We start from the raw sequence: 12,579 nt of genomic DNA, 5'->3' as shown, positions 1-12,579 counted from the left end.
CTTGGGGCTGGGGGGCTGCTGCGCAGTGCGGGGCGTGAGGGCGGTGGGGTGTGAACCACCTTAGCGGCGTTCATCCAGTCTGCCCGCGGTCAGGCTTTGCGCGAAGCAAGGTTCCTATCTTCTTTCCCTTATAACCTCAGGAGGCAGGAATAGTATTATTTCCATTTTACAAGAGAGGCGCTAAGAGGTTGTCACATAAGCGAGGTCTCCCGTTTGTAAGAGGGAGTCAGGATTGGAACCCAGGTCTGATTCCTTTGCTCCTCCTTCCCCTACCTCCCCTGCCCCAAGATGTTCTGGGAACCTAGCAGCCTGTGCCTCTCCCCTGCTGTGACAATTCAGGAGTCTAGAATTTGGCAGCAACAGCGTGGGGGAGTCTTGGGATGGAGGAAGCGGGCAGGATCAAGCATCATACTTAGTGCGGGTCCCTATTGCTGGCAGGTGGAGCTCGTGCAGGATGCTGACACCCCTCCTGCCACAAACTCCAAAGTTAGAATGAGACCAGAGGAAGGGAGCAGGGACCCGAGGCTTTGGGGACCCTGAGGAGCTGAAGATAGCACCACCACCACCACCACCCCCCCACTGTCTGGGGACAGCCTGTCCCGGACAAAAGGGACGAGGGTCATGGCACAGCTGTGTGACCTTCCGTGGACACGTTCCTCAAATTCTCTGTTCCCATTGGCTCAGGAGCCTCAGTTTGATCTGAATCTTTTTTGGGCCGTGGTCATCCTGGGACTCCGGCTGGGAACAAGAGGGACACGGATGTGTGCGACTAGACAGGACCTGTGCCAGAGCTTAGCAGCCATCCTCCAAAGATCTGCTTTTCGTCCCGACCACCCTGCTGGGCGTGAGCCCTCAGGCCAGTCCCTTCCCCACCCTGCGCCTCAGTTTCCCTGTAGGTAAAAGGGCATGGCCCGCCCCGCTGCGGGCTTGTTGCTCAGCCGGCTGAGAAGGTGCCATGCTGACCGTGTTTTCTGTCTCCCTGCAGACAGAAGCCCAGGAGCCATGGGTGACTGGGGCTTCCTGGAAAAGCTGCTGGACCAGGTCCAGCAGCACTCCACTGTGGTGGGCAAGATCTGGCTGACAGTGCTCTTCATCTTCCGCATCCTCATCCTGGGCCTGGCCGGTGAGTCCGTGTGGGGTGACGAGCAGTCGGATTTCCAGTGCAATACGGCCCAGCCGGGCTGCACCAACGTCTGCTACGACCAGGCCTTCCCCATCTCCCACATCCGCTACTGGGTGCTGCAATTCCTCTTTGTCAGCACGCCCACGCTGATCTACCTGGCCCACGTCATTCACCTGTCTCGGCGGGAGGAGCGGCTGCGGCAGAAGGAGGAGGAGCTGCGGGCACTGCCGCACAAGGACCCCTGCGTGGAAAGGACGTTGGCAGCCATAGAGCGTCAGATGGCCAAGATCTCAGTGGCCGAAGATGGCCGCATGCGGATCCGAGGGGCGCTGATGGGCACCTACGTGCTCAGTGTGATCTGCAAGAGCATCCTAGAGGCGGGCTTCCTGTACGGCCAGTGGCGTCTCTACGGCTGGACCATGGCGCCCGTGTACGTGTGCCACCGCGCACCCTGCCCCCACTCTGTGGACTGCTATGTCTCTCGCCCCACCGAGAAGACTATCTTTATCATCTTCATGCAGGTGGTCGGATTCATCTCCCTGCTGCTCAACCTGCTGGAGCTGGTGCACCTGCTGTACCGCTACCTCACACGGAGACTAAAGGCCCAGCAGGGCCGGCATGCCCCCCTCGCTCAGGGCACCACCCCGGAGCCCTACGCTAACCAGGTCTTCTACCTCCCCATGGGCAAGGAGCCCTCCTCCGAGCCATGCCCCGTCTACAGCGGGCTCTCATCCAGTGAGCAGAACTGGGCCAACCTGACTACAGAGGAGAGGCTGGCTGCTTCTAGGCCACCCCCCTTCCTGGACCCGTACCCTCAGAGTAGCCAGAAATATCCCAGCAGCCATGCTTCTAAGAAACAGTATTTGTAGGAACCTGGGACTTATGTCACCCAACAGCGGGGCCTGGGAAGTCTGGCTGCCTTGGGTTCCCCTTCCTTGAAGGCTCTGCAGAGATGACGAGGGCGGGGGAAGCGGGTGCTTGCTGGCTGTGGGGCCTCACCATCGGTTGTTCTTGGACACCTGGGACCTTCCTGGTGACCAGACGACACCTCATGGTTTCCCCTCCAGAACCTGGCTTTGCCGCAGGCACAGACAGAGCCAGCTCGGGGTGCTCCTGACCGAAGGCTCCGGCCCTCTGTCCTTTTTCACTTTGTTCAGAGGAGCCCGAAGCCAAGTTACTCCACCCCCACCGTCATGGAAGTTTCTCCTCCACCCAGATTGTCCTCACACCCTCTCCTCGCAGGAAGAGGCTGGACCAGGCTGCTGGGTAGGCCTGGATTACACTCACAGAGCCCTGTCATCTCTTTCCTAGTTCCACTGTTGATGCTTCTAAAATAAACAGAACTTGATCACAAGCTAGGTGTGTATATTGATGCGGTCATGATGTGCATCAGGGTGGGAGCTGAGGGGTGGCCTTGCTTTCCCCAGGCTTTCTTTGCTTTTCTGTCCTGGATAATCGGTCTTTGGCCTCTGCAACCCCAACTCCAGCAAGCACCTTTCACCTTCCAACTCATACGCCCCGCCTGGCAGCAGCCCTGAGTCCTAAGCATTCTGCCTTTTGAAATGCCTCAGGCACCATCCTCTTTCATCCTCTGCCTCAGCCCCTCAAGCCAAAGCAGTGTCTGTCCTCAGCCTGCCTCGTGGCCATGGAGTGCCCCAGCCACTCCACCCCTGCCGTGTGCTTCCCCCTGGACACACACACCTGCTCCCAGCGCTGCTGGCCAGCTGCGCCCTTCACAGTCCAGCTCAAATGCACCCCATCCCACCTCATCCTGGGCCCCTTGGTGTTCGAGGAGGCGGGTTTAGATCACTTGCCCCTCCAACCGTGGCCCTTTCTACCCACCAGAAGGAGCAACTCAAACCTGCATCATGTCTCCCACCGCCTAAAACTCACTCAGAACAGACAATGGCAACAGAGAAAGGTGGGAGGGATGGTGGAGGGGCTGAATCTTGCCTCTAAGTCACAAATGTTGCAGGAGAAAATGAACAATTGAACTGGATCTTGACGGGCGAATAGGAGTTCACTGAGTAGGAGAAAACACTGAGTATTCAGGCAGGGAAAAAAGTTCTTGCAAAGGTATGGAGGAGGGGAAGGGTCAGGTGGTTGTGGGAGGTGCTTAGGGCCGGGTGAGCCCTCTAGGAAATGGGAGGAATAGCTGAGGATGAGCCCAGCATTGGTAGAGTTGACCTTCCATGTGGAAGATGACCCAGGTAGAGGGAACGCTCAGGTAGTGGCCCGTGGAGGCAAGCTGGTCGTTCTCCCCTACCCAGGGAGATCTGGAGCTGGGGTTGGAGGAGGGAATGGGGGTCTATCTCACATGGTCACATGCTTCCCATTAACAGCCTTTACAGCAAGTTGCCCATCAAAATAGGTCTCCAAGCCCAGCTGGTGTTGCCCAGTGGTTGAGCTTTGACCCATGAACCAGGAGGTCACATTTCAATTCCCGGTCAAGGCACATGCCCAGGTTGTGGGCTCGATCCCCAGTGTGGAGCATGCAGGAGGCAGCTGATCGATGATTCTCTCTCATTCATGTTTCTGTCTCGCTCTTCTCCCTTCCTCTCTGAAATAAATAAAAACATAAAAACAGAGATAGGTCTCCAAAACACCTGTATCCCTCACCCCAGAACTCATTCACTCACTACTTAACCATCAAGTCTGAATGCTCAGCCTGATAAATGACCAGCTCTCTTACTCTCCCAGCTTCAGTCCCCATTGTTCCCTCTGAATCCCTGAGATCCAATAGCTCAGTGTTCCCGTCTCCCCAGACTCATCCAGTATGTCCCCACCCTGCTCCTTTGACAACCTGGAGTACCTCTTCTTATGCACTTCTGAACTTCATCAGTCCTTTAGACACTACTGGACCCTGGCAAAGGCAGAGCCTGGATGCAGAAAAAAGAGTAAGATGAGCTGTGACATCAGAGGGTCCTCAATTTAAACCATGCCTCTAACATGTACAAAACCTTGTGGTCTTAGGTCAATCATTTCACTTCTCTGAGACTCCATTTTCTCATCTATAAAATTTAGATAATATCACCTGCGTCACAAGGGATAAGAAATAAAAATAAAAAAGCATATGAATATGCCTGGCGCCTAGAATGCATGCGATAAAATTCACCTCACCCTCTCCAGCAAAGCCATCATAGGTTCTTTCTCCAGGAAGCCCTCCCTGACTTCCCCAGCCAGCCTCCAGTGATGATCTCTACCTCTCAGGAATCTGGACCGCTGCTTAGTATGTTTATTTCATCTCCCCAGTGAATCTCTAAGAATCACCAGGGAGACACTTATATTCCCCCTGGGCCTAACCCTGCCTTCACTTTGGCTATTGATGATAAGGTATTGAGTGAGACTGGGCAGAAAGTAGGCTGCTCACTCATTGGAAGGGCATGATCCAGGAGGCTGAGGTCCTCTTCTAAAGGATCCGTCCCCAGCCAGGGTGAGAGGCCTTGGGGCTGTGGTCAGTAAAGGGCCCACGTACGGACTTTTGGCAAGGCTAGGGTTGAGACCTAGGCCGGTGCCAATGCAAACACAAGAGCAAATGGGCTGGGACTGAGGGGGGGGGGCGGGGGGCTGGTGTTTAAGGGCAAGGATAGTGTATTGGGAATAGAGGGCCACACAGAATGGTGTGGGGGCAGTGCTGCAGGGAGAAGACATCCGGTGAGGAGTGGCTGTCAGCGTCATCCCACAGGTGTTCATTTCCTAGCGCTGTTATAACACAGACTAGGGCCTTCAAAAACAGATACTTATTCTCTCACAGTTCGGGAGGCTGGAAGGTCGAGGTGTGGGCAGGGTTGGTTCCTTCTGAGAGCTGTGACGGAGAATCTGTTCCATGCCTTTAGCTTCTGGTGGGTGGCTGGTGTTCCTTGGTTTATAGAAGCATCTCCCCCATCTCTGCCTTCCTCTTCACACACTGTCCCTGCGCATGGGTCTGTCTCTGTCTAAACTTATTTTTATTTGATTGATAAATATATCTTTATTGATTTCAGAGAGAAAGAGAAAGGGAGAGAGAGCTAGAAACATCAATCACGAGAGAGAATCATTGATAGGCTGCCTCCTGCATGCCCCACACTGGAGATCAAGCCCGAAACCCGGGCCTGTGCCCTGTCCAGGAATCGAACTGTGACCTCCTGGTTCATAGGTCAACGCTCAACCACTGAGCCAACTGGCCGGGCTAAACTTCTTTTGGATTTATTTATTGATTTATTGATTGATTGATTGATTGATTAAATATATTTTTATTGATTTCAGAGAGGAAGGGAGAGGGAGAGGGAGATGGAAACATCAATGATGAGAGAGAATCATTGATTGGCAGCCCTCTGCACGCTCCCTACTGGGGATGGAGCCCACAACCCAGGCATGTGCCCTTAACCAGAATCAAACCAGGGACCCTTCAGTCCGCAGGCTGACGCTTTATTCACTGAGCCAAACCAGCTAGGGCTAAACTTCTCTTTATAAAGACACTAATCACATTGGATTAGGGCCACCCTAATGACTTCATTTCAACTTGATCACCTCTGTAAAGACCCTATTTCTAAATAAGGTCATTCGGAGGTACTGGTGGTTGAGACTTCAGCATACCTTTTGGGGGTAGACAATTCAACTATACTACCACTCTACCAGCCCCACCTCACCTCCAAGCACTTGTTGGGGAAGGCCGAGGACAACGTTAAGTATATATTGGACTCAGGCATCTCCCTGGTGATGTGGCCTGGATGGAACACAGAAGGTTCACATCTCACTTCTTCCTTCTTTGTCCTCCCACCAGCCTATCCTTCACACCATCAAAATCGAAGTGGGGTACAGGCAACTCTCAGTCCCAGGAGGAGCCATAGGAGGTTGACTCCTGGCACCCATCCTGCACAGTCACTTGACTGTGGTCCTTTCCCCTCTCTGGGCCTCACTTTCCCTATCGTGAAATATAAGTGTTGGGTGAGACACAGACATATGGCTGTTAAGTATGAGGAGCATTGCATGGAGGAACTTGTCACTCATCATTGACCTGAAGCTCACAGGTGATATGCTATTTTCCATGAATTAAAACAGATTCAAGATTGTTTCTATAATAGGATATATCCCAGTCACTTGAGTTCCACATTGCCTTCCTGAGTAAGAAGAAGAAAAAAAGGGTTTGGAGTTATGTGGAGTGCACTGGGAATTCTGCATAACCCCAAGTCATCTTATCTGGGACCCATGGGAGCATGTGAATGTCATGGGCATGCATAAACGAAGTAGACAGTGGTTGGGCTGAGTGAGGGCAAAACTTCCTCCTAGCCCGGCCGGTGTGGCTCAGTGGTTGAGCGTCGACCTATAAACTGGGAGGTCACAGTTCAATTCTGAGTCAGGGCACATGCCCAGATTGCAGGTTCGATCCCCGGTGTGGGGGCGCACAGGAGTCGGCCAATCAGTGATTCTCTCTCATCATTAATGTTTCTTTCTCTCCCTCTCCCTTCCTGTCTGAAATTAATAAAAATGTATTAGAAGAAGAAACAAAAACTTCCCAATTGAACATGCCTGCTCACTGACCACTAGGTTGCTGACCTCATGATTCTCACAGTGACCTCCAGGGCCTTGCCTGGGGCACCTTCATTTCCTTTTCACGTCAAGCTCCGCATGACCACTGATGTTTGCAGGAAGAGGAGTCCACCACGGGGCTGTTGGAACTTCTGCCTCCACCTTCCAGCTTCTCCCACCAGCCCTGGCTCTGACCTCAAGGGCCATACGAGGCTTAGGTGCTCTGCTCTCTCCATACAAACACTGCAGCCCCGCGGAGAAAGCCACCAGGCCTGTCCTGGGCCTGCGCTTCTCCTACTCCTCCAGCGGGCTCTGATTTCCAGAAGTCTCTGGCAAACCTGCAGCTTGTCTACTTTCCTCGTAACACGTGTCGCCCTTCTCTGGGTGCTAGACATCGTACTCCGAGTGATCAGAATCCAGATGATCACCTCTTGCCTCAAAACTTCTACCTTTATTTTTTTATTGAATTTATTGGGGTGACATTGGTTTGCAAAACCATATAGGTTTTAAGTGTACAACTCAATAAAACATAATCTACTCACTGCATCGTGTCCCATTACCCCAAGCAAAGTCTCTTGTAGTCCCCATTTTTCCTCCCTTTGCTCACATCCACCTAGCCCCAACCCTCGTTCCCTCTGGCTGTCACCACACTGTTGTCTGTGTCTATGTGTTATATGTGTGCTAGAGGCCCGATGCACGAATTTACTAGTATGCATGGGTGGGGTCCCTCGGCCTGGCCAGCGATCAGTCCCGATCAGGGCCTATTGGGTCCGGCTGGCTGGGGAGGGACTGCAGGAGGGCTCCAGGGTGTGTTTGGCCCTCTCGCCCAGTCCCAATGGGCCCAGGAGCAACTAACCTACCGGTCAGAACATCTGCCCCCTGATGGTCAGTGAGCATCATAGCAACTGGTTGAACGGTCAACAGAATGGTCAACCGATTGGTCAGACACGTAGCATATTATGCTTTTATTATATAGGATATGTTTTTTGGTTAACCCCTTCACCTTCTACATCCAGTGCTCCCCCCGACAGCTGTCAGTCTGTTCCCTGTATCTATGCCTCTGTTTCTATTTTGCCCATCAGTTTATTTTATTCATTAGATTCCACATATAAGTGAGATCATATGGTATTTGTCTTTCTCTGACTGGCTTATCTTACTTAGAATAATAATCTCCAGGTGCATCCAAGCCATCAAAAAGAGGTAAAATTTCCTTCTTTTTCAGAGGCGCATAGTATTCCATTGTGTAAATGTACCATAGCTTTTGTTACCCACTCATCTGCTGATGAGCACTTGGGCTGTTTTCAGATCCTGGCTATTTTAAATAATGGTATAATGAATGTAGGGGTGAATATATTCTTTCAAATTAGTGTTTCCGGTTTCTTAGGACACATGCCCAGAGGTGGGATCACTGGGTCAAAGCAGTTTCATTTTTAATTTTTTGAGGAAACTCCATACTGTTTTCCACAGTGGCTGCACCGTCTACATTCCCACCAATAGTGCACAAGGGTTCCCTTTTCTTCACATCCTCACCAGCACTTGCTGTTTGCTGATTTGTTGATGATAGCCATTCTGGCAGGTATGAAATAATATCTCATTGTGGCATGTTTTTTAAAATATATTTTTATTGATTTCAGAGAAGAAGGGAGAGGGAGAGAGAGATAGAAACATCAATGATGAGAATCATTCATCAGCTGCCTCCTGCAGTCCACTGGGGATTGAGTCCGCAACCTGGGCATGTGCCCTTGACTGGAATCGAACCCAGAACCCTTCAGTCCACAGGCCTATGCTGTATCCACTGAGCCAAACCAGCTAGGGCTCGTTGTGGTTTTAATTTGCCGCTCTCTGATGATTAGTGACATTGAGCACTTTTTCATATGTCTATTGGCCATGCCCATCTTTAAATTGGGTTGCTTGTCTTTCTGGTGTTGAGTTGTATGAGTTCTTTATATATTTTGGAAATTAACCCCTTATCAGATATATCATTGGCAAATATGCTCTCCCATACAGTGGGTTCCCTTTTCTTTGTTAATGGTTTCTTTTGCTGTGCAAAAGCTTTTTAGTTTGATTTAGTCCTATTTGTTGTTGTTTTTTCCTTTGTCTCCCTTAACCAAGGAGATACTAGTATATCAGCAAAACTATTGCTATGTGAGATGTCTGCGATTTTTACTGCTTATTTTTCTTCTAGGGTTTTTATGATTTTTCAACTTACATTTAAGTCTTTTATTCATTTTGAATTTATTCTTGTATATGGTATAAATTGGTGGTCTAGTTGTAGTTTTTTGCATATACCTGTCCAATTTTCCCAACACCATTTTCTGAAGAGACTGTCTTTACCCCATCATATGTTTTTGCCTCTTTTGTCAAATATTAATTGAGTGTAATGGCTTGGGTTTATTTCTGGATTCTCTGTTCTGTTCCCCTGATCAATATGCCTGTTCTTATGCATGCTGTTTTGATTACAGTGGCTTTGTAGTATAGTTTGATATCTGGTATTGTGATCCCCCCAACTTTGTTCTTCTTTGTCAAGATTGCTGAGGCTACTTGGGGTCTTTTTGGATTCCATACATTTTTGGAATATTGTTCTATACCTGTGAAATGTGCCATTGGAATTGCATTGATTCTATATAATGCCTTGGGTAATATGGATATTTTAATTCTTCCAATTCATGAACACAGTATATGCTTTAACTTATTTGTATCTTTCTTAATTTCTTCTTCAATATCCTATAATTTTCTGAGTACAGGTCTTTTACCTCTTTGTTTAAATTTATTTTTAGGTACCTTATTTTTTTGTTGCAATAGTAAATGGGGTTTTCTCAATTTCTCTTTCTGACAGTTCATTACTGGCGTATAAAAATGCCACCAATTTCTGAATATTAATTTTGTATCCTGCTACTTTGCCAAATTTATTTATTAAATCTATTAGTGGGTTTTTTTGGTGGCGCCTTTAAGGTTTTCTCTGTACAATATCATGTCATCTGAGAATAATGACGGTTTTACTTTCTCCTTTCCAATTTGGGTGCCTTTTATGTTTTCTTCTTGTCTGATGGCTTGGCGAGGACTCCAGTACTATGCTTAATAAGAGCGGTAGAAGTAGACATCCCTGTCTTTGTTCCCCATCTTAAGGGAAATGCTTTAGTTTTGCCCATTGAGTATGATGTTGGCTGTGGGTTTGCCATGTATGGCCTTTATTATGTTGAGGTATGATCCCTCTATTCCCACTTTGCTGAGAGTTCTTATCATAAATGAGTGCTGGATTTTATAAAATGCTTTTTCTGCATCTATTGATATGATTATGTGATTTTTAATCCTTCATTTTGTTTAGGTGATGCATCACATTTATTGATTTGCAAATATTGTACCAACCTTGCATTTCCAGAATAAATCCCACTTGATCATGGTGCATGATCTTTTTAATATATTGCTAGGTCTGGCTCACTAATATTTTGCTGAAGATTTTAGCATTTATGTTTATTAGGAATACTGGCCTATAATTTTCTTTCTTTGTAGTGTTTTTATCTGGGTTCCAACTTAGTGTAATGCCGGCTTCATAAAAAGAGCTTGGAAGTCTTCCCTCCTCTTGAATTTTTTGGAATAGTTTGAGGTGGATAGGTGGTAGTTCTTTGAATGTTCAGTAAAATTCGCCTGTGAAGCCATCTGGTCCAGAACTTTTGTTTGCTGTGAGTTCTTTTTTGTTGTTGTTGTTGTTTTTTTAATTTTTATTACTACTTCAATTTCATTACTTGTAGTTGGTCTATTCAGGGCTTTTTTATTCTTCCTGATTCAGTTTTGGAAGATTATATGTTTCTAGGAATTTATCCATTTCACCCAGGCTGTCCAATTTGTAGGCATATAGTTCATAGTATTTTCTTACAATCCTTTGTATTTTTGTATGTCAGTTGTCACTTCCCCTCTTTCATTTCTGATTTTATTTGAGTCCTCTCTTTTATTTCCTTCATGAATTTGGTTAAAGGTTCATCAATCGTGTTTGTCTTTTCAGAGAACCAGTTTTGGGGTTCTTTTTTCATTGATCTTTTATATTGTGTTTTAGTCTCCATGTCATTTATTTCCACTCTGATATTTATTATTTCCTTTCTTCTACTTACTCTGGGCTTTGTCTGTTGTTGTTTTTCTAGTTCTTTTGGGTGTAGGGTTAGATTGTTTATTTGAGATATTTCTTGCTTCTTGAGGTAAATGTAATGCTATGAACTTCCTTTTCTGGACTGCTTTTGCTGTGTCCCATAGATTTGGGGTTGTTGAGTGTTCATTTTCATTTGTTTGCGAGTAATTTTTATTTCTTCTTTGATCTCACTGATAACCCATTCATTGTTTAATAACATGCTATTTAGCCTCCATGTGTTCAAATGTTTCTCAGTTTTTTATTGTAGTTAATTTTTAGTTTCATACCACTGTAGTCCAAGAAGATGCTTGATATGATTTCAATCTTCTTGAATTTGTTAAGACTTATTTTGTGTCCTAACATATGGTCTATCTTTGAGAATGTTCCATGGACACATGCTGCTTTGGGATGAAATGTGTTATCTAAAGTTGCTGTTGCCTTGTGGATTATTTTTGTCTGGAGGATCTATCCATTGATGACAGTGGGATGTTAAAATCCTCTACTATAGCCCTAGCTGGTTTGGCTCAGTGGATAGAGTGTTGGCCTGCAGACTGAAGGGTCCTGGGTTCGATCCCGGTCAAGGGCACATGCCCAGGTTGCAGGCTCTGTCTCCAGTGCGGGGGCCATTCAGGAGGCAGCTAATTAATGATTCTCTCTCATCATTGATGTTTCTATCTCTCTCTCTTCCTTCCTCTCTGAAATCAATAAAAATATTGTTAAAAAGAAAAAAAATAATAAATTACATTAAAATCTTTAATTAAAAAGACTTAAAAACTAAAAAGAAAAAATCCTCTACTATGACTGTATTGCTGTCAGTCTCTTCCTTACTGTCCCCCAAGATTTTTTTATATATATTTAGGTGCTCCTATGTTGGGTGCATATACTAGTATGTTTACAAGGGTTAATCCTCTTGTGGGATCGATCCCTTCGGTATTATGTAGTGACCTTCTTTGTCTCTTTTATGACCTTTGTTTTGAGGTCTATTTTGTCAGATAAAAATATTGCTACCTCAGCTTTTTTTTTCATTTCCATTTCCATGGAATATTTTTTTCCATCCTTTCACTTTCCGTCTGTGTGTATCTTTTGTTCTGAGGTAGGTCTCTTGTAGAGAGCACATATGGAACATGGTTTTCTTATCCATTCAGCTACCCTATATCTTTCGATTTGAGCATTTAATCCATTTACATTTTAAAACTTCTACCTTTATTAAAGCAACCTAGGACTACATTAACTTTTCTATTTTCTTCTCTTTTGCATATATATAGAAATTTTTATTCAGATTATAAAGGTAATGCATAATCATTACAGACAATGAGATCCTATTCCCCAGGGGTAACAACAGTTAATATCCAGAACTAATTCCTTCCACCCTCCTCCATACATATTTTTAAATAAAATCTGAGTAAAAGTGTACCTATAATTTCATATTCTGCTTTTTTCATTTTACATTAAATTATAAACCTTTCCCTCATGTCATAAATCTTTGGAGACACCACTTAATGGCTTTATCATTGCCTATTTAAATGTAATCCTGATATTGAATTTTTAGATTGTTTACAACTAATTTTCCTCTATTATAAATTGTGCTAGGGTGCAGATGCCTGTACATAAATGTTTTCCAAACTGCCTATTTCCTTAAAAGACAAACATTCCAAGAAGTGAAATTACTGGGTCAAAAGGTATGAAATTTTAAATTTAAAAAAGTTAGGGGCTTTTTTCTGATTATGAAAGTAATTCATTGTGGGTGATTCAGAAATACAGAAAAGCACAAGTCACTTACAAGAAGTGAAAGCACCAGCTGCCTCTGAGAGTGGGAGAGAAGGTGGAG

General features: G+C 46.1%; 1 protein-coding gene across 1 annotated transcript; it reads left to right on the top strand.

Moving 5' to 3' along the window:
• The first annotated feature begins 695 nt into the window (after positions 1-695).
• On the top strand, positions 696-2,416 carry GJA4 (gap junction protein alpha 4). The gene has a single exon (XM_006777327.2). The coding sequence runs from the start codon at positions 907-909 to the stop codon at positions 1,990-1,992; it is 1,086 nt and encodes a 361-aa protein (XP_006777390.1). The 5' UTR covers positions 696-906; the 3' UTR covers positions 1,993-2,416.
• The last annotated feature ends 10,163 nt before the right edge of the window (positions 2,417-12,579 follow it).

The sequence above is a fragment of the Myotis davidii genome, unplaced genomic scaffold (genome assembly GCF_000327345.1).
Source record: "Myotis davidii unplaced genomic scaffold, ASM32734v1 scaffold88, whole genome shotgun sequence".
Lineage (NCBI taxonomy): Eukaryota > Metazoa > Chordata > Mammalia > Chiroptera > Vespertilionidae > Myotis > Myotis davidii.
Note: the sequence above shows the minus strand (reverse complement) of the source record. Positions and strands in the feature narration are given on the sequence as shown.

Excerpts from the sequence above, each read along its gene's own strand:
- GJA4 (XM_006777327.2), top strand. The coding sequence starts at position 907 with ATGGCCCGCCCCGCTGCGGGCTTGTTGCTCAGCCGGCTGAGAAGGTGC.